This window comes from Papio anubis, chromosome 2, assembly GCF_008728515.1.
Source record: "Papio anubis isolate 15944 chromosome 2, Panubis1.0, whole genome shotgun sequence".
In the NCBI taxonomy this organism is placed as follows: Eukaryota; Metazoa; Chordata; class Mammalia; order Primates; family Cercopithecidae; genus Papio; species Papio anubis.
Window position 1 is genome coordinate 62,160,198 of NC_044977.1, and position 23,822 is coordinate 62,184,019.

General features: G+C 37.0%; 1 protein-coding gene across 1 annotated transcript in view; it reads right to left on the bottom strand.

Annotated features, from left to right (window-relative positions):
* The window catches only part of CNTN4 (contactin 4), an 891,247-nt gene that overhangs the window by 300,471 nt on the left and 566,954 nt on the right, over nt 1-23,822 (bottom strand). The window contains exon 5 of the mRNA XM_031662718.1: nt 22,513-22,688. Within this exon, the coding sequence (XP_031518578.1) occupies nt 22,513-22,688 (176 nt within the window). The remainder of the gene's footprint in view (nt 1-22,512; nt 22,689-23,822) is intronic.

Genomic DNA, 23,822 nt, shown 5'->3' on the forward strand with positions numbered 1-23,822 from the left:
AAGTGCCATTATAAAATAGATAGGGGAAGTCATCAGGACTGCTGTGGAGGTGGCTGGAGAATGAGCTCCCATTGGTCCACCATGTTTAAATCACAGGCTCTCTACAGTGAGCTGAACAAGACTGTGCTACAAATCCAGTAATTACTTTACTAATTTCCATGTTTCTACCAATACAATTTCAGCTAAAAGACAATTTGTAGTTAACAAATTTAATATTGAGCCAATTAGTCAGATTACCTACCTGCTAACTGTAGCCACATTGATTTTTGTTGAAATATTAATTATCCAAGATAAGATTTCCTGCTTAACCTTCAAAACAAGCTTAAAATGCACTATTTCACATCATTACCAAGGTTAAGAGGAAGTTGCTTATGATGTGATTACAATTTATATTACCGGATTCGCCATTCATTTCAGAAGCATCGAGGCCACCTGGTCAAATGAAGGATACAGTTGTGATGTTTAATTTCCAGCAGGAAATGGCAATGACACTCAAAGTAATAAATATGAAGGCTCCACAGATGTAATACATTTCATTCATCTCTAAGTGCCACTCTGACCATTTTACCTACATTTCTGTAATTTAAAAGCCTCAACCAAATGTAACATTTATGTGCAAATGTTTTCCAGCCTCACCATTTGGTTGGCAAACAGCAGATGACCTTACACACCCGCTGCTATGTGACAATATTTTAAATTCTTCTGCCTTCTAACCACTTAAAGAAAAAAATACTGAGAAGGCAAGCTATTTAAGCAGCTTTTATTGAGCCCCAGCTGCCTGTGAGCACTGTACTATGTGTGGGGTTATCAGGTAAGCCACAGTTGTTGCCACTGATGAACTTCCATTAAAGACTTTGCCTCTTATTATTGTAAGATGTGGTCATAGAGCAAATCTGAGACAGAAAGGGGATCAGAATTCACTGTTTGAGATTAGTTTGGTACTCTCAAGTAGAACATTTTTCTAACTGGCTGTGCATTTTCCACCATGAGATATTCCATGAACTCACTCTCATTTCTATTGTCTGTCAATGGGACAACTAACTGAAAATTTAAAAAACAAAAACAAAAAAGCCCACTCACTCAGTAAAGGTGATAAAGAGCACTTATATAAACTTCGTTTTTCAAGATACACTAACTAGTCCCTGATTAGCTGAAGCAAACACTGCGTTTATTTTAAAAATCAATCACAAAAAGCAGTTCAATAAGAGAGAGAGAACTGTTACTCCGGCATGTCTACATACCTCTGATCAAAAAGGTACACATACGCCAATCACTTGATAACAAAAGAAATAAAGTCTTTGGAAGATCACCCTCCCCCGCCTCCCCAGATCAATATCACTTCCAAAAGGAAAGCACATTCATCTTGTCTCTGAATTTATTTTGCATGTTTAGCTCTAAAGTGTGAAGACTTTCAAGATTGCCTTTCTTACCAGCTTCTCTTTGTCACCCTGGCTATTACATGGAATAACCTAGTAGCCTGATAATTTTTTTTTTGAGATCTAATAAAAAACTACTTTTAATCTCAATCCATATGATATACCCAGACCATTTTTTCCAGTATTGCATCCTAGTGAGCTTTGACTTATCAAGTCCTCACACCAGCTCCAAGTTGCAGGTCACTACCATCCCATGCCCTATAGTATTTAATCTCATTTTCCACCTTCAGTTTCCAAACCAACATGGACTTTGACACACACCTTCCAGGTTAGGTTGGAGGTCATCATCTTATCACTTATATTGCTGTCTTCTCAATATAAAAGAGATATATGGCTAATGTGTCCTTAATTCTGTTATTTTGTTGTGCTCTGCTGCTATTGCAGCTCCTGAATTTTTAATTTTTTATTTCCATAGGATTTGGGGGAACAGGTGGTATTTGGTTACATGAGTAAGTTCTTTACTGGTGATCTGTCAGATTTTGGGGCACCCATGACCCAAGCAGTATACACTGAACCCAATTTGTAGCCTTTTATCCGTCATCCTCTTCCCTCCTTTTTCCCCCTTCCTCCCAAAAGCCCATGGTATCATTCTTATGCCTTTGCATTCTCATAGCTTAGCTCCCACTTATGAGTGAAAACATACGATGTTTGGTTTTTCCATTCCTGAGTTATTTCACTTAGAATAGTCGTCTCCAATCCCATCCAGGTTGCTGCGAATGACACTAACTCATTCCTTTTTTATGGCTGAGGGGTATTCCATCATATATATATACCACAGTTCTTTACCTCCTTGCTAATTGATGGTCATTTGGACTAGCCTGATTATCTAAAAAAAAAGGTATCTAACACTGTGAAGCACTGGTGGAATTTCTAGTGGGACTGACAAAGCAAAAGGTAGACTTATAGATAACATTATAGAGGGGTGAAGGAAATCCACAGGGCACTGAGAGAGGCAGTCACTGAAGAAGACCACATTAATCAGAGTAGCAGAGACAGGTGATATTTAAATTTTGAACCAAACCCCCAAAATAAGCCCTGTTGTGACTCTGGGCTTTAAGTCTGACTTGGAAAGAGTGGTGATGAGGGATGCCTTCTCAAGGGCCATCATAAAGTAGGATTCATTTGAAAATGCTACAGACAGCTGATCAAATTCTGGGAGGCTGTTCCTTTCCCACTGCCCAAATCTCTAAGTTCATGATATGTTTTCAAAGCTGGTGATTTGTCCTTTCCAGCACCAATAATGTTAGTTTCTATGTGTGTGGGCACAGTGTCATCATTGAAGAAACAGTCACTAAATATTTGTTTTGATCAGTTTTATGTTATTCCATGCTATGCATTTCCTGTCATATGAAGAAGATTTCTTGAATAAGGAATTAGGTTTCTCCAGGTGGCAATTGCTTTATCAATCTGTAGGATGCTCTCTGAGGGCACCTGTTTCATAACCAGAGACAAAAAAGACAGAGGAACTTATATGTGCACCTATTCACAGGTATTAAAAACTTTAAGGCATATAAAATATCTAATTATAGCTATCCCATATTTAATTGATGATTAATAATTTAAAATTATTAAGCAAAATTAAAAATACACATGAGGCTAGTAGAGCACTATTTGATTAGCTGTCTAATTCCAGGAAAACAAATAGTTTCCCTTTTTACTACACACCAGGTACTTTACATATGTTTTCTAATTCTTACAATAACCATGTGAGACATACTCTAGGAAGGGGAGCCAGGAGAAATGTCTTCTTAACCCAGAAAAAAAGCACTATCAGCATTACTTGAGTTCCATTCTCTAGCACTATCGGTTAAGTGGGCTTTTCCTGACTTCGTTAGTATCTTCAATCTCATCCTTTCATCTCTGTGCAGAAACTCAGTGATAACAAGTACGAGTGGTGATATTGAAACCCTACCGTCTATCTCCTCGTACTGCACTCAGCACCACCACTTATTGGCAAAAGAACAAAACACGGCTTCACCTTTTCACCCACGGATCCAAGTGGAGTTTAGTTAACAGTACGGCATTTAGAAATGGACTCTGGGTATTTTATTAGCATCAAATTCCGAACTCAGTTTTCAGTTTCTCAAACAAATTATTCCCTCTGATGGAGATGCATTTTCACCATAGTAGAAATAACAGAAAGCCAGTATAGTGTGGTGATTAATAATTCAAGTATTGAAGTCAAATTACCTGGAATCAGACCCTAGCCCTTCAACTTCCCAGCTGTGTGAAGTCTGGCAAGTTATTTAATTTTTTCATGTCTAAGTTCCCGCCTTTGTAAAATGGGAAAATCAAGAGTACAAGTGTCTAGTGTTGAGGTAAGGATTAAAAAAGAGAATTCCCAATTTAATGGCGGCTACATGCAAAGCAGGTGAGAAGTGTTAGTTCCTGTTATTGTTACAGGTGGTTGGTTGACCACCTGTGAACTGATGGTTAGACTTATAGAAAGCTACTGTCTTGCATACCATGTAGATTTCAAGACACTGAACATGTTTTATAGAAGCATATGAGAATTTTCCTAATCTTAAAGTCAGTAAAGTGACATGCTTAAGCATAGTGACCTCAGGAAATCTTGAGCTAAAATGCAGGACAAACGAACACTCTTCCCTTTTCTTCCTCCCTCCCACCACCTTCTGGTCTGCTGCATTCAGCCTTGCTCTGTGCCCTCCAGCCACAAGGCAAGTAAGTCTTCTTCGGATCCCTTGAAAGTACCATGCTCTATGCCATCACAGCACCTTTGTACATTCTCTATTTTCTGTCTAGAAAACACTTCCTCTTTAATCCTTACTGATCCTTCAGATCTCAGTTACAATCGTTTTCTTAGCGAAGTTTTCCTTAATACTCTCTATGTTAATTTCCTTTGTCACAAACATCATAGAACCACAACCATTTTCTTAGCATTTGTCTGAATTGGTGATCACATATTTCTTGTGTGTTACTTGATGAACATTTTCCTTCCATACTAGAACATGAACTCTTTAGGATGAGGGACTAGGTCTGGCTTTGTTCACCTGTCCAACACAGAGGAGGCACTCAGAAAAATATCTGAATGGATGAATGCTACAGTCTATGTTTTCTCCTCTCTTGAAATGCCTTGCTCTTTTTTTTTTTTTTTTTGTATCCCTCCACTTTATACCTCTCCTTGAACATTTAAAATACTATTTTAAAATTCATATGGAACAACAACAACAAAAAAGCCCCAATAGCCAAGGCAATCCTAAGCAAAAAGAACAAAGCTGGAGGCATCATGCTATCCAACTTCAAACTATACTATAGGGACACAGTAACCAAAACAGCATGGTATTGGTACAAAAACAGACACACAGACCAACGGAACAGAATAGAGAACCCAGAAATAAGACTGCACACCTACAACAATCTCACCTTCAACAAACCTGACAGAACCAAACAATGGGGAAAGGATTCCTTATTCAATAAATAGTGCCAGGATAACTGGCTAGCCATATGCAGAAGACTGAAAGTGCACCCCTTTCTTATACCATATACAAAAATTAACTCAAGGATAAAAGACTTAAACATAAAACCCAAAACTATAAAAATTCTGGAAGACAACCTGGGCAATACCATTCAGGACACAGGCACGGGCAAAGATTTCATTACAAAGACACCAAAAGCAATTGCAACTAAAGCAAAAATTTTGACAAATGGGATCTAATTAAACTAAAGAGCTTCCGCACAGCAAAAGAAACTATCAACAGAGTAAACAGACAACATAAAGAATTGGAGAAAGTTTTTGCAAACTATGCATCTGACAAAGGTCTAATATCTAGCATCTATAAGAAACTTAAATTTACAAGAAAAAAACAACCACATTAAAAAGTGGGCAAAGGACATGAACAGACACTTTTCAAAAGAAGACATACATGCAGCCAACAGTCATATAAAAAAGCTCGACATTGGCCGGGTGCGGTGGCTCACGCCTGTAATCCCAGCACTTTGGGAGGCAGAGGTGGGCAGATCACGAGGTCAGGAGATTGAAACCATCCTGGCTAACATGGTGAAACCCCATCTCTACTAAAAATACAAAAACAAAATTAGCCGGGCATGGTGGCATGCACCTGTAGTCCTAGCTACTTGGGAGGCTGAGGTGGGAGAATGGCGTGAACCCAGGAGGCAGAGCTTACAGTAAGCTGAGATTGCGCCACTGCACTCCAGCCTGGGTGACAGAGTGAGACTCTGTCTCAGAAGAAAAAGAAAAAAAAAAACAAAAAACCTTCACATCACTGATTATTAGAAAAATGCAAATCAAAACCACAGTGAGACACCATCTCACACCAGTCAGAATGGCCATATTAAAAAGTAAAAAAATAACAGATGCTGGCAAGGTTATAGAGAAAAATGAACACTTATATACATTGCTGGGAGTGTAAATTAATTCAAGTATTGTGGAAGAGAGTGTGGTGATCCCTCAACATGTAAACATAGAAAGGCCATTCGACCCAGCATTCCCATTACTGGGTATATACCCAAAGGAATATAAATCATTCTATTATAAAGACACACACATGCGTATGTTCACTGCAGTACTATTCACCATAGCAAAGACATGGAATCAACCTAAAAGCACATCAATGATAGAATGGATAAAGAAAATGTGGTACATACACAATGAGATCATGTCCTTGCAGAGACATGGATAGAGCCATTATCCTTAGCAAACTAACGCAGGAACAGAAAACCAAACACCGCATGTTCTTACTTACAAGTTGGAGCTAAATGATGAGAACACATTGACACATAGAGGGGAACAACAGATACTGGGGCCTATTGGAGGGTGTAGGGTAGGAGGAAGGAGAGGATCAAGAAAAATAACTAATGGGTACTATGCTTAGTACCTGGGCTATGAAATAATCTGTACAACAAACCCTCATGACAGAAGTCAACCTATGTAACAAACCTGCACATGTATTCCTTAACTTAAAAAGTTGAAAAAGTACCTTATACGCAAACACTACTTTCAGGCCAGCTCTTCATTCTCTCTTTTCTGCTGCTTATTCTGCCCTTTGTTCCTTCAAAACCTTCAATCTTTCTAACATTCACCACACTTGAGGTTACTTGTTCAATGTCTGTCTTCCCTACTGGATGTAAACTTCATATCTGTCTAGTTCATTGATGCATTCCCTGCGTCCAACGCATTGCTTGCTATCCAGTTGGTATTCATTAAATATTTATGGGAAGAAGGAAAAATAAACAAAGGAAATCTCCACATTGAGTATGGATAACTCAAGTTTTTACAGCACATTTGCCCAAAGGTACTTGATTATTCAAACATAGAGAAGAACTAACAAGTTCTTGACAGCATCAGTAATTAATTAATAATAATCCCTTTTTAGAAACCTCAGGTGATTACTGACCTTGAATTTTATGTAGGATAAATGGCTGGTTAGAGTAAAATGAAGCTAATGTCGTAGACACAATAACTGCCAACTGTGTTTGAAACCTCTGAACATCTACTACGTATCAATGTTTACTACCAAGCGAAATATAAAAACATGGATCCAATTCAGTTCTCGGGGTGTATATGGACTAGTGAGAGAGCCAGACAAAACCATATCCTGTAATTATCGTATAGCATAATAAACACTAGAATACTCACAGACAAAAGAGATAAGAAATCAGAGCATTCACATGTTAATGTACATCTACATGTGACTAGGTGAAAACCTGCTCACATATATATATATATATATACAGATTACACTTACCAGGCATATTTAATCCTCACAACTCTGAAGGATACTATGTAACATATATAATTCTCAAATACTATCATTATGTCCATTCAATAGATGCAGGCAGTAAAATGAAGAGGGGTATAGAAACTTATTGAAGGTCACAGCCTTTCTGTGGTCCTAGATAAAGGCAATAGCAGGTACAAAGCCAATGGGAAGATTGAAAGACCTAAGAAAATTTAGGAGAAATTATTTATTACAGAGTACTCTGGTAGAGATAGAAAAACCGCCCATTTAAAATAAACCTTGGGTCAGTGTCCACTGTTCTTAGAAAACGAGTACAGGGTGGGCCTTTTAGTTATGCAAATATATAGCAATTACCTCTCCACAGGTCTTGGAAAAGTTAGAAATGGAGCCCAGCTGGACAATATTAAATGGTTCTCTTGCTTATTTAACAGTTCTACGATTTTCATGCCTAGAGAAAAATATTTTTCCTCTATGGATTTAGATTGTGCCTGGCCTGTAAAATAGTGATTGCTGTTACGAAATCACTAACATCCTTGTTTGAGTGGTTGTTTGCAGAAAATAGAACTGAGGCCCTGAGAGAAGGAGTAAGGACAAATGAGTTCTACCTCAAATTTGGGGAAACAGAGGATTAGATTGTCACAGCTCCAAATGTGAGGTTACCTAAATCAGACAGCCCAGAATTTATTGATATTGAATTTTATGTTACATATCCAAAGGCAGTATACTTTGCTTGTAGGGAATGCAGGATGGAGTCCATAGCTCATGTGATGTGAGCATCATATTTCTTTGATCTTAAGGTACTATTAACAAATGCCTCCCAATTTCAAAACTTACTGCAAAACTACAGCAGTCAACACAGTGTGGCACTGGCATAAGGACAGACATATAAATCAACGGAATGAAATTGAGAGCCCTGAAATAAACCCTTACATTTATGGTCAATCGATTTTTGACAAAAGTGTCCAGCCCATTCACGAGAGAAAGAACCACCTTTTCAACAGATGATGTTAAAACCGACAACATGCAAAAGAAAGCATTTGAAAAAAAAAATCATTCTTTTGAACGAATCCTTCAACATATACAAAAATTAACTCAAAATGGGTGATAGAGCTAAATTTAACAGCTAAGACCATAAAACTCTTAGAAGAAAACATACGAGTAAGTTTTTGTGACCTTGGATTAGGCAATGGTTTCTTTGATGTGACAACAAGAGCACATGCAACAAAAGAAAAAAAATAAATTGAATTTTACCAAAATTAAAACTTTTGTGCTTCAAAGGGCACCATCAAGAAAATAAAAACACGGCCAGGCACGGTGGCTCAAGCCTGTAATCCCAGCACTTTGGGAGGCCTAGACGGGCGGATCACGAGGTCAGGAGACCGAGACCATCCTGGCTAACACGGTGAAACCCTGTCTCTACTAAAAATACAAAAAAAATTAGCCGAGCGTGGTGGTGGGCACCTGTAGTCCCAGCTACACGGGAGGCTAAGGCAGGAGAATGGTGTGAACCCGGGAGGCGGAGCTTGCAGTGAGTGGAGATCATGCCACTGCACTCCAGCCTGGGTGACAGAGCAAGACTCTGTCTCAAAAAAAAAAAATAAATAAAATAAAATAAAAACACAACCCAGTAAATACAGAAAATATTTATAAATCATATATTTGACAAGGGGCTTTTATTAGGAATACACAAAGAAATATTACAATTCAACAATGAAAAGATAACTGGGCAAAGAATTAAAAATGAGCAAAAGATTTGAATAGAAGTGTCTCCAAAGATGTAGGAATAGCCAACAAACATGTGGGAATATGTTCAACATCATTAGCTATGAGGGCAATGCAAATCTAAACCACATGAGACATCACATCACGCTCAGTAGGTTGGCTAAAACTAAAAAAAACAACAATAGCAAGTGCTAATAAGGATGTGGAGAAATTATAAGCCTTACAAACAGTTGGTGGGACTGTAAAATGATACAGCCAATTTGGAAAATAATTTGACAGTTGCTCGAACTGTTAAACATACAGTAACTCCACTAGCAACTCCACTCCTAGGAATACACCCAAGAGAAATGAAAATACATCTGTCCGCAAAAAACCTGTATATGAATGTTCATAGCAGCATTATTCATAATGGCTAAAAAGTAGAAAGAATCCAAGCGTCCACCAACTGATGAATGGGTAAACATAATGGAGTTACATCTATATAACTGCATATTATTTAGACCTAAAAAGAACTGAAGTACTGGCCAGGTGTGATGGCTCACGCCTGTAATCCCAGCACTTTCGGAGGCTAAAGCGAGCAGACCACCTGAGGTCACGAGTTCAAGACCAGCTTGACCAACACGGTGAAACCCTGTCTCTATTAAAAATACAAAAATTAGCCAGGCGTGGTGGCAGATGCCTGTAATCCCAACTACTCAGGAGGCTGAGGCAGGAAAATCGTTTGAAGCCGGGAGGCAGAGGTTGCAGTAAGCTGAGATCGCGCCATTGCACTCCAGCCTGGGCAACAAGAGTGAAACTCCATCTCAAAAAAAAATAACAAGAAAAAAGAAATGAAGTACTAACACACGCTACAGCACAGACGAACATGCATCTTTACTGGAGGGCTCTTCCTAATAGAATATTCTATTTCTTAGTTTAAGGAAATAGAATATTCAAGAGGAAATATAACCTCATAGACTGGTAAAGGCCAAGACATTTCTGTTTCTCTTGTATTCCTTCATTGATTCATTCAGCTTCATTTATTCCACAGATATTTATTCAGCACTTATCAACATTTATTATCACTTATCAGCATTTATTCAGCATTATTCAGCATTTGAAAAAAGCAGGATAAAGTAGTCATTGAGCTTAGAAAGAAGAAAAGCCATTTGTTGACTCCCTCACCTCAACATATACGCTACTTATAGGACTATACAAAGACGAGTCTTTAAGATATAACTAATCTAAATTTTATGAGATAGAGCTAACAGATTACCTACCACACTAGACTGCATTCAATTTGAGGGGGAAAAAAAGTGGAGGCTCTGAAAAAATGAATAAATCTGAAATGCTAATGACAGATAACAATGTAAGTATTTAGGAGCAAATTAATTCTCTAATCATAATTAGTGTGTACCCTAAACACATATTTCAGGGATAAATTACTGACCTGCAGTGCCATCCACTGAGAGTTTATGGCTAGTCTGGAATTTAATCTTTGGTGAAATATGTAACAGAATAATTTAGTTCTTGGGAAACACACACATCTTTTCATGATGCCCTTGAATTTAAGATTTAACCTCTGAACCCTAAGGCATACTTTTTTCTCTAAAGTGAATATATATTTTAGATGTGAAGTTAAAACTAGCTAGTGTGATGCATAAAATACATGACAGCTAGAAGGCAAATGCCTTGTTTATGTTAGAGCCTACTCCGGGAAAGGTGCTGACTGGGAAGAGGATGGAAGCTGGCCCTCACTAGCACAGGGACTTTCTGGGGCTAGAAATGTCATAACATGAACGATAACATTGCTTGAGAGACCACAGCGGAGCGGTTACAGCCACAGGTAGGTCAGACACTCTAAACGTGGTAACAGCCAGTTTCTAGGGCTTTAGAGTGCCAGACAAAGAGGTTGAATTCAGGGAAAATGACCTAGAAAAAGGAAGAAGTCCAGAGAGTGGGACTCAGGGCCAACAAACTACTCTGAATCACTTCAAATCACTGCCCTATGGAGAAAGGGCCAATTCTGCCTATTTCAGAGAAGGCCTGCAGAGGTCTGTTCCAAGTGAGAGGTAAAAACATACCCAGGAAAGGGAAAGGTTACCCTTTGAATTTTTTGCAGTCCCCATTTTCATTATCTGGTCAAATCATACTTTATAAAGTTCAAAACTCTGTTATGCTCTCCAGGGGAAAATGCATAGTGTGAGACAAAACTTGCACAGATAATCCTACATTTGATGGAGGCCATTTCTTTAATACTTTTCACCCTAATACAGTTAAGTTACAAAAGCACCTGATTTCAATCTCGTTCAAAGATTTTTTTTTTTATTGATCGTTCAAAGATTTTTCTTTTTTTTAAGGTGGTCAGGAAAGAAATGAAAAAGAACTATGCATACGTTGGCCTGCTTGTTTCCTGGAACCACTGCCAACAAGTTACCACAGACCGAATAGCTTAAAACAAAAATTTATTCTCTCGCAGTTCTGGAGGCTAGACACCTGAAATCAAGCTGTCAGCAGTGCTGGGCACCTTCGAAGGCTCTAGGGGAGAATCTTCCCCGTTTCTTCTAGCTTCTGGTGGCTTTCAGCAGTCACTGGTTTCCCCTGCTGGATGACTCCAATCTCTGCCTCCATGGTAACATAGTCTCTTTCTCTCCTGTGTTTTCTCCTCACTCTCTTATGAGGACACTTGACATTTAATTTACGGTCCATCTGGGTGATTTTGGAAGATGTCATCTACTTAGTTACATCTGGAAAGACCCTTTTTCCAAATAAGGTCACTTTCACAGTTTCCAGGTAGACACATCTTTTGAGAGTTACAGTTTTAGTCTGTTGGGACTGCTGTAACACAATAGACTGGGTAACTTTAACAACAGAAATGTAATTCTAAAAGTTCTGGAGGCTGGGAAGTCCAAGATTAAGGTGCTAGCAGATTTCTTGCCTAGTGAGGGCTCTCTTCCTGATTCACTGACTGCCACCTTCTCACTGTATCCTCACACGGCAGAAGGAGCAAGGGAGCTCTTGGGAATCACTTTTATAAGGGCACTGATCCCATTTACAAGGGCAGATCCTTCATGACCTAATCACCACCAAAGGCCCCACCTCCTCATATGATCACATTGGGGTTAGGATTTCAACACAGGAATTTAGGAGATATAAATATTCATTGTATAGCAGGTACCATTCAAATCACTATAGTTAGTCATTAGATTCTGACTTAACCGTAAGTGAAAATATATGTTCTATAGCACCCTAACCTCTCAAATGAAAATTCTTGAAACAAAGGATATTTAGAACGATTTTGACATTTTTAATCACTCAGAAATTGGTCCCCCTTTTCCCCTGAATGGCAACACCTGATTGTTGATCTTCAGAGCCTAAAAATTAAACTTAAAAATGATCAGAATTATTTTAATATTTGTTGACTGAATTACTCAAAATAATGAAACAAAAAGGAGTGATATTTTAGTACCTTGGTTTTTTTTTATTATGATATAAAATATTAATTGTTCTCTTTTAGCCTTCATTTTTTTAAAAGTCTGATGAATCTTGCTTGGATCCCCATCAGGTTTCATTTGCCAATATTCATATATATATATATATATATATATATATATAAAATTCATATTTTTATATATATAACAATTCATATTTATATATATATATAATACTCTCAGAACCTTCCTGAATTTAAAACAATCTCTATACTTCATTGATTGTCTTATGTCACAAACTGCTTTTTATCAGTCCCCAAACTGGCCTGTGGGATGACCAAAAGAAGGTATACATAATAAACTATTAATAATAGCTACAATTAACTAGCATCTGTACTTTAATAGTTCCTAAGATTTACTTTATGAAATTTTCAATAGACACTAATTATCACTATTAATGTCTTTCTGTCTAGACTATTCTCAGTGGCAGAAACTATCTACTAAAAGCATTATTTCAGAAACTCAGCAAGTTTGGGTTTAAATTCTTCTAACTATTCCAATAAAAATATTTACCCTTTTATTGAAAATCAAAGCCTTCCATTGATAAATATTTTCAGTTTTGACACCCAAAGTTTCCTAAAGTTGATTACATTTCAATTGATCTAAATATTCACAGATTATTTATCTAAATAGTCATCCATCCACATTTTTCGCTCAGAATAAAGTTTGCTTGTTTAAGCAGCTTTCCAGATTAAAAAGTAGTCAAGCCAGTTATGAGTTGAGCCATGTATCAAACTCCCCGCTATTGTTCTGATTGACTGCACATTTTATTCACTGGCTATGAAGGATAAGCTAGTTATTAGATATTAAAAGCGATGAACATTTGAAAATTACAGTGAATAGAAGCTAGGATCAGGGCTCAAAAACCAAGTTGCCAAAATTCCTAGTGAGAATACATTCTCAGTTTAATACAGTTTTCTATCACCACCACCACTACCACCACCACCACTACCAACACCACCACCACCACCACCACCACCAACATCACCACCACCACCACCACCACCACCACCATCACCACCACAACTACCACCACCACTACCATCACTACAATTGTCAGAGTGTACCCCAGTTAAAGATAACTCAGATTAAGGCTCACTGTAGTAGTCATAAGAAAGATCTTTTTCAATGAGACTATCTAATCAGTTGCTGTTTATTCAATTGATATTTTCACCATAAAAAATGTTTGCCACTTAACTGATAAGGCTAACTTAAATTAACCTCAGAATGGAGTGATTTATTAAGTTACATTACTCTCTCTTTAAAAAATTTTCTTTTCTTTTTTTATTTCCACTTCATTCTACAATAACAGAAGAGTTACTTTATTCATAGAGTCCTTGCTTGAAGTCACAGGAAGGCCAAAATGAAGTGGCTTTTGTACCTAAGGGCTCCTTTCACTCAACATCTTCATTTCTCCTTTTTTTCTTTTTTTAAATACATTTCATCTTCTATGACTTTCCCCTTAACACATGCTCAGAGGGTAGAGATGCAGGGCATGAATGGTGTATTAGTCTAGTTACTTTTCCCATCTTAAGTGAGGTATCCATAGAGGTAAGCATAGATATCACCCATTGCTTCCTCCAGAATAATACCACCTTGCCCATGACCATGACAATGCCAGTTTCCCTACAGCAGGCAGGTAACCAGATTTTGTTCAAAGATTTAATTTTACCATTAGCAATTGGAAGTACTTATGTATGACTTACAGTCATCTACAACCCGAGATGATGAGTAGCTTAAGTCTTTTTACTTTGCAGATCTGAATTGTCAGAAGAAAGTGAAAATTCCAGGAAGACAGCCCCAAACAATGTTTACAAAGTAATCAGTTTGACAGACTAAAATCTGGAGTCATTAGATATTAAGATTATTCTCTGGGAAGCTCTTCATAATAATCTACATTTAAAGTGCATCTTTTTCACATGTAGGGGAGAAATGATATGGGAGTAAGAAACTTATAAAAATATTTCATTTACTGCTTGGGGATAAACAGTTTACCAACCACAGTTATTTACCATAAAATACCAATATTCAAAATGCTTTACAGCCTATTTGCAAGAAATTGGAAATCTGCATCTTAACTTTTAGAGCAGAAATATTGTTATTAATTATTCTCATTATAAAACCTGAAGCCAATTATATTAAAGTTAGAGTCACAAATTTATGCATAATCATTGCATGTAACATTATGCTTTTAGATGTTAACAGTAAATCAATAGTATGACGGCATCAAGAATCTACAACTAAAAAATTAAAAACAAAAGCAAATTTATGATGGATGTACTTACTATATCAAATGTTGTAAATGCAACAAAAAATTCAAGTTTGTGTACAAAGGAAACATTTCACCAACCACCAAAATCTACAGTTTAAACATAAATTTCACTGGTAAAACGTAGTTTTTCACAGCATAAGGGAACCCTTGTATGTAAAATGCCATATAACAGGCTCAAGACTCAGGTGACCAAGTTCCTATGCTGGTCCCTTCTCCCACTGCTGTATCCTTGGTGAAAGTTATTTCACTTCATTAATTTTCATGTTCTTCACTTATAAAATAAAAATAATATCTAAACTTCTTTGGCTTGTGTTGAGAACTAAATGGAATAATGCTTCCAAAGTACTTAGTATAGTATTCAACATAGAGTAATAACATTGTGACATTTATGAAGCCCTGACTATGTGCTAAACAATGATCTAGGAGGTTTACAATTATTAATTGATTTGATCCTTACAACAAAGGAGGTAAACAACCTGAGGCAGAAAGAAGTATCTTGTTCAAGCTCACAAAATTATAGAAGCTGAATTTGAATCCAAGGGGTCTGACTCCAGGGCTTGTGCTCTTATCAACTATACTTAGGTATAAAATGGTAGTTATTCATATGATCCAGCAATTCCACAACTGGCTATATATTCAAAAGAAAGGAAATCAATATATCAAAGATATATTGGCACTTTCATATTTATTGCAGCACTATTGACAATAGCCAAAATATGGAATCAACCTAAGTGCCCCTCAATGGATGAATGAATGAAGAAAATGATATATATATATATAATGGAATATTATTCAGCCATAAAAAGAATGAAATCCTGTCATTTATGGCAACATGGATGAATCTGGAGGGCATTATGCTAAATGAAATAAGCCAAGCACAGAAAGATAAATGCCACATATTCTCAACTGTACATGGAAGCTAAATAAGTTGGTCTTATTTAGTAAGACCGAATTAGAGTAGAGAGTAGAAGAGTGGTAACTAGAGGTGGGGAAGGGAGGAGGGACAGGGAAAGGCTGGTTAACAGATAAAAAATTACAGCTAGATAGAAGGGGTAAGTTCTTGGGCTCTCTAGTACTGCAGGGTGACTACAGTTAAGAACAATTTACTCAGCCAGGCACGGTGGCTCACACCTGTAATCCCAGCACTTTGGGAGGTCGAGATGGGCAGATCACCTGAGGTCAGGAGTTCGAGACCAGCCTGGTCAACATGGTGAAACCCTGTCTCTACTAAAAATAGAAACATTATTTGGGCATGGTGGTGGGTGTCTGTATTCCCAGCTATGTGGGAGGCTGAGGCAGGAAAATCGCTTGAACCCAGGAGGTGGAGGTTGCAGTGAGCCACGATTGTGCCACTGCACTCCAGCCTGCGTGACAGAGCGAGACTCTGCCTCAACAAACACAAAACAAAAACAACAAAAAATCCATTTACTCTAATTTTCAGATGAGAGAATTTTGCATGTTCCCAACACGAAGAAATGATAGTTTAGTTGTATGAGGTGATGAGTATGCTAATTACTCTGATTTGATCATTTACACATTGCATACAGCTATTGAAGTATCATACTGTAACCCATAAATACATGCAGTTACTATGAGTCAGTTAAATTTTTGTAAGTGATAGTTATTTTAAAAAGACAGTACATGGAGGGACAGAAAGGGGAATGGAAGAGAGAACAGACAAGAAAACACAGAAGCAGTTATTGTGTAACTTTCCTATGCTGGAAATGATTCTGGGATTTTACATATGCTTTACAACGTAATCTTCCTAACAACCCTAAAAGGGAAGTGTAGTGGTGTTGAGAAGCTGGAATTCTAGAGACACAGGACACATAGAATGAAATGGAACAATTAACGTTTCATGCCATCTAAACTTAGTCAATATAACATCTCATCTTCTCAAGCCCACGTTAATAAGTTAAAAAAAAAATGATTTGTATTATTTCAGTGTAGGGGTATGTACTGAAATTTATTTTTTAAAATAAATATCCATGTTTATATGACCGAGAAAAATTGCTCTGTTGAGTGACTGTACACAAAGATCCTCAGGCAGATTTAGACCGGGATGCTGGGCTGCAAAAGTGGGCAGCTAGGGTAATGGGGCTATAGCACTTCATTCTGTACAGACACAACCTCTGGAAACATCCCCTTCGTTAAGGTGTGCAAATAACGAACTGAAATCTCCTCCACTTTAGGCCTTATCTTCTGATTTATTCATCTATGGAAGAATTTTTTAAAATATTCAACTTGGTTTTGCTCCGGGACAAAAGGGAGTGTAGAGTGAATGAAGGTTGGGGAGCCATGCTTAAGCTCAAAGGAGCTTTCCTTTGAAACACTTCATGAAGCTGCGTGTAGTCTCACGCTGACTTTCCAGGATACAAGTGAACTCTGAGGGCTTGTCGATTCATTCCACACATGAGCATTTTTTTTTTTTTTTTGAGACGGAGTCTTGCTCTGTCACCCAGGCTGGAGTGCAGTGGTGTGATCTCGGCTCAGTGCAAGCTCTGCCTGCTGGGTTCACGCCATTCTCCTGCCTCAGCCTCCCAAGTAGCTGGGACTACAGGCGCCCACCACCACGCAAGGCTAATTTTTTTTTTTTTTGGTATTTTTTTAGTAGAGATGGGGTTTCACTGTGTTAGCCAGGATGGTCTCGATCTCCTGACCTCGTGATCCGCCCACCTCAGCCTCCCAAAGTGCTGGGATTACAGGCATGAGCCATTGCGTCCGGCCATGAGCATCTTTTTAATGTGGGCCAACGCTTCCCCCACACAAATTCCTTACAAGGAATTAAGATGTCAACCATCTTCTGTAACAACCTCAAGGTGAGAATGCTTGCTTTCACCTCCAATTCACTCCAAAGGACCATCAGAATAGGCTTGACTCAGTGGTTCAACTCATTCCTTATGCCCCACATATGGCATGATGACTTTAATGTCTAATTCTTATTCATATTTCAAGTTTATTAAGTGCCAGGCACAGAGGATCTAGTCAATCATATTTGTAGCCCTAGGTGAAACAGAAGGACTAAAAGGTAGAAAGGGTATGGTAGTAGGCTAAGTGACAGTGAGGGAAGTGATTGCTGATGGCTTAATACTGCAGAGAGACTGAAAAGCCAAATGTGCTCCCAATTACATGACAATAATGTATGCTTATCCATATCTCATCAAGGGGGACTTAAATTATGCTATCCTTATTTAATCAAGGAAGGATTTCTATTCTAAATATATTGACTTAAAAAAGTGAGAGGAAGAGCAAGTTCTTAGCGGTCTCATCTCTAGTTAGCTATAAATTTTGCTTATGTGAATTAATTCAACTTAAAAATGCTAAATGCTACTACAAGACATGACTAAATCCTGTGCACAAAAGCAGCATGAAAACATTTTTAATAATCAATAGAAATACTGTCTACCTTATAAGACTATCTTCTGAATAAAATTATAGAAAGTATATAAATGAGATTTGAAAATTGTAACACGGTAAATAAAAGTGAAGGGTTGTTTTTCTTATAAATTAGAGTGAATCTAAAGCAAAGTAGGACCAGCATGCATGAAACTGGGAGCTGAAGACTGCCTTTCCGTGGCTCTGTAACTTATTAACTGTGTATTAACAACGACTAATTCAGTTACTCTAATCTTCAATTTCATTTTTAAAAAGATACAGGCCAGGAGACCTTTAATGTCTTTTTCAACCATACAATCGTATGATTAAAGAGGAAGAAATATTCTCACTTGCATGGTATAGTGCAGTAAGTGTGGCCAAAAAGCAACATTTTTTTTTCTCCTTCAATGACTATGACAATACGTGGAGTCACAGAAACTAGTAACATTCAAAAGATGTCACTGCCCTGCCTCACTTTTATTAATTCACTGAAGAAAAGGATTTTATCTTAACCAATTGAAAGTGAATGCTGAATACAGGCAACGTCTTTTGATTTTCTTTTAATTTTAAAAAGATAGGGAAAAACATCTAGAAACTATGGATCGATGATCAAGAAGATAAACTCTAGAAAATTACTAGACTAGAAAGGGTGGGTTTGGGTATATAAAAATACCTCATCCTCAAATTAACTTTATACATATATTTTCTTTGTTGTGTTACTGAATGGGCATGTAACACAGCAATTCCTTTATCAAACATATAAATGGCTAGGAAATACAAGGATGGACAAGATAGTCTCAGTTCTCTTAAAATACATGTTCTGCCATAGGAGTGAAATAATAAATGAGAAAAAAGTAAATATACAATCATTCTAGATTGTATTAAATGCTGGTAAATTGAGCCGGGCATGGTGTAATCTCATGATGTTGGGAGGTTGAGGCGGGTGGATCACTTGAGGGCAGGAGTTCGAAACCAGCCTGGACAATATGGTGAAACTCCGTCTCTACTAAAAATACAAAAAACTTATCTGGGTGTGGTGGTGTGGGCCTGTAATCCCAGCTACTTTGGAGGCTGATGCAGAATAGCTTGAACCCCGGAGGTGGAGCTTGCAGTGAGCTGAGGTCGCACCACTGCACTCCAGCTAGGACAACGGAGCAAGACTCAGTCTTTAAGAAAAAAAAAAATTCTGGTAAGTAAAAGATACTGTTATGTAAAAGCAGAGGGCTGGAAGAAGGTCGGCAGAGAGGACGAGAAATGATGGAAATTGCTTGTTATGTTAGGGTGACATGGAAACTTTCTCTTAGGAGGTCATACCTAAATTGAGAAGTGAGGATCATGAGACGTCTGCTGCGTGAAAGATCATGAGAAAAGCTTATCAGGCAGAGGGAACAAAAGTATCATGACCCTGTTGCAAAAAATAATTTGTCATTTTTGAGAAATTAAAATGAGACCATGGTAATGAGTTTGAGATTTATTCTAAGTACATTAGAAAGCATAAAGCAGGAAAGCGGGATGATCTAATTTACATTTTTTAAAAGATTACTCTGGCAGTTTTACGATAAATGGTTAAGGAAAAGCTCAAGAAGATGCAGAGAGAGCAGGCAGGACTGGATGTTGTAGAAACAATACGACTTGATTTTTAGCAAGGCTTTAGCAAAGATTGTCACTACTTTAAAACCATGTGGGTGAAACTGGAGTTCAATTATAGTATATTTGGCTAAATTTGTAGCTGGTTGAACAAGAGTGTCCAAATAATATTAAATTAAAGGTTTAATTTCATTTTAGTGGAAATTCTCTAGTGACATGCTGCCCTGTCTTGGTCAACATGTTGTATCAATTATTTGAATGGAGACACACTTATCAAATTTTCTGCTGACACTAAACTAGGAGAACAATCAATATGTCAGATTGAAAAAAAAAACTTAAAACAATTTCAAATATGATGGAACAAAGGGTCACTACTCAGAACATGAATTTATTAGGGGTAAATATAATACTCCGAATTTAGGTTAATAAAACAACATGGTTGGGTAGCTCTGGATGAATAGAAATTTATAAGAAATCCTTTCTCAGATTTTACATGATTATATGCTTAAAATAAAGTTACAATGGTACTTAAAAATGAAGATTAAATAAATATTATTGTCAGCTTCATTAACTGAAAAAAAGTTCACATCATGAGATACTATTGTTCCCAGTGTCCTCAGAAAAAGTTAAGGCACATATATGGAATTCTGTGCATTTCCATAAGACTACAATAGATGAATTAACATAGTTGAGTGTATTGTGAAGAATATGGCTGTGGATTAAGTAAATGGGGAAGAAAAGAATTTATGGGACAAGGGACATGATCATATCTTCACATATTTGAAGAGTAACTAGCATCTCATAGTAAGAACTGGGAGTGAATGTGATAGAAATTTAGATATTTGGCTCAATTTTAAGAAAGAGATGTCAAGTTTGTTTTTGTATTTTTGAACAACTAGAGCAGTCTACTGTGGCCCAAGGTGCCTTGTGATGAATTGGTGAACTTTCTGTCACTAGAATTTTTCAAACCAAATGATGATCAGCGCAGGATTTTGAGGGTGGGAGGAATGCCAACATCACACATGAAGTGGAATGAGCAAACTGGATTCCATTTCCTGGTAGGTCCTCAAGTCAACCCACCGCAAACTAAGTGGTAGATCTTTTTTTTTTTTTTTTTTTTTTTTTTTGGTTAAACTATTCTATTTAAATGACTGTCCTTGAATATGAGATTCCATCTTTCTGATGTTTTGGTAGTAAAATGCCTGGTCTTTCACAAAAGGATAATCTTAAAAGCTGGTAATTTGTTTTTTTAAATGTAAGCTAGTAATAAAAAAGTCTGGGTATAGTATTTCTGTTTTTTTGAGACGGAGTCTTGCTCTGTCACCCAGGCTGGAGTGCAGTGCTGCAATCTCGGCTCACTGCAAGCTCCACCTCCCGGGTTCATGCCATTCTCCTGCCTCAGCCTCCGCAGTAGCTGGGACTACAGGTGCCCACCACCACACCCAGCTAATTTTTTGTATTTTTAGTAGAGACAGGGTTTCACCGTGTTAGCCAGGATAATCTCAATCTCCTGACCTCGTGATCTGCCCGCCTAGGCCTCCCAAAGTGCTGGGATTACAGTCATGAGCCACCGTGCCCGGCCCGGGTATAGTATCTCTATCTCCATTTTTTTTTTTTTTGGTGTTACTGTGTTAAAAATTTCCTACACTATGACATCCAAAATTCAAAGAATTACAAGATTTATTAAATACTGAGATATTCCCCTACTCTGAGAGTACATGATTCTATGGTTATTTCCAAAAATTAATTCAGCAAGATTTGTCATTACTAAAAAATAAATATAGATATAAGACTTGTATTAAACCAAGAGAAATAAATACTTTGGTTCTGTTATATTCAATCGCACATATTATTCTCCTATTATTCTGAACACCTAAGAATATTTAGAAGACTATCTCAAGAGACATTCACTAACCAAATAATCCTGGAGCCTTGCATATACATAATACTTAGAAAATTCATTTCTCAACTTATAAAAATGCCACCAAATGGCATTAATAGATTAAGAACTGGATATTAGGTACATTTGATGTTGAGTTCCTGGAGAGGACTTTGTTAATGAGAATATTCTACAGTGTTACTGCCAGCAGACTTTATGAAACCTTTGGCTAATGCCAACATGCACTGCTATATGAGTTGGAATTTCACACAAGGAAATACATAATCACATGCAAATACATAAACCCTTAAAAGTGTAGCTGAACATCAATCCTTGAAGGTGGCTATGCTAAAATGTATGCTAACTGCTCTTGCCTATGGATTTTATTTTCAAATTGTGATTTCTAAATTCCACTGTCTTTCACACATTCATGGACTTTTGTTAAATGGTGGTCTTAAGATATGGTTATTTGTTTTTTTAAACATTCTAAACTGGAAATATCAAAGGTGGATAACACTTTGTCTCCATTTTTTTGTCATTATTGCAGTCGCTTTAAATTTTTTCTAGCCTATGAAATAAGAAACAATTCGAGAATTATAGGATTAATTGACTACTCAGTTTTTTTCCAGCTCTGACCTTTATGGTTAAAGTACTTCTCTTATTCTCTACTAAATTACTGGCAGTTCAATTTCTTGCTTATACACATTCTATTTAAAATGTGTGTGTGTGTAAAATTTGTTGTTTACATAAATTTATACATGTGTCAATCTCAGTGTGTGAATTTATTTGTATATAAAGAAAGCATCATATAATCAAATTATCATACAATCAAACTATCTCAATCCTTATTAAAGTAGAAGAATATATCTCCTCACTTAGATTTACAGTTTATCCTACAAACAAAATTATTTCCAAAACGTGAAACAGAGTAAAGATGATCATGTAACAAATTAAAATCTAGTCTCTAAAATGAAACTGCTATAAAAGCGTATTGGTATAATGGTAAACAAACTCAAAGTAACATTTGCAGCATTATATAATTGCTACTTACAAGCAAACTGAAGCTTTGCTTCTCTGCTAACAATTGTTCCAAACGAGTTTGTTGCTGTGCACTGGTACGTTCCAGCATCTTGGGTTTTATTGGGGTTATTGATCAACAAGCTGCCTTCAACAACACTGTAGCGGAAATCCATACCAATGTCAACATCTGTTCCATTTAACTTCCACCTATAGTATAAAAATGCCAGTAGATAAAGTCTTGTCATATTAATCAATATTTTTGAATTGTCTAAAATATATACAAACTATAAATAGCATGAAAAATCATTTGTGACTTTTTTTAAAAAGCATGATTAAGAAGTTAGAAATGCTCTACCCAGCAATGGTAACATCTTAAGAGCTTATGGAAATAACATGTCTTTTAAAGTAAACAATGATATTAAAATTTTAATAACTGTTTTTCTGACTACTTATTATGGTACAAACACTTCACCGTTTTGAAGTCCGGCCACAGATTTCTCATAGCACCTGTGCAACTTTCTTCAAACAGGGCTTGTTAGTAAAAGTCTTTCTAGTTTGCAATCATTCTTTAAATGGGTCTATACAGATGACAGCATATACTATTTCCAGGTAGATTGCTGAGTATCTGATGAAACTGCAGCAGAGTTGCTTTGATTTATTCCTTAATATGACTACAATGGCTGGCTGTAAAGGAGAGGAACTCTATTGATCTTGAGCTGCCGTGGGGACCAAACCTGCCTTAACCTTGGATCACTTTGAAGAGCTCCTTCACCACTGGCACACAAACATCAATCAACCATCCCAGGAAACTGCAGATTAGACCATTAGATAATCGGGGCAAAGAGAGGTTTTTTTGTTTGTTTGTTTGTTTTTGTCCTTCTGTTTATTTACCTGGATCACCTATGTATGTGACTAGAGTATTTAGCCCAGTAAAGTAGGTTTAGTAGGACTCACACATTTTAACAGCAAAGTTTTGGTAATTAAGACCTATGTTTTTGTTTTTGTTGCATTTTACAACCAACACCATTTCAAACAGTGAGCTTATCTTGACTCTTTACAGAAGTCAATTAAATACTTAAGAACTTTGGCACTAATACAACTCAGTGACTGTCTTATCTGTTTACCCCCACAAATCTTACACACAATATTAACTAATGAAAATAGCATAGTAGGAGTTTGTGAATTACCAGGAGTATCATAGTAGCATTTACATCAGAATGTTAAAAATTAAGAAATACAGCAGTACAAAGAAAACTGATCCAAATTCATAATGGGAGTAAGGAATGACAGCCATTAATCTTATCTCCTTTAAATAGTAAAAACACCATTTAAACATTTGTG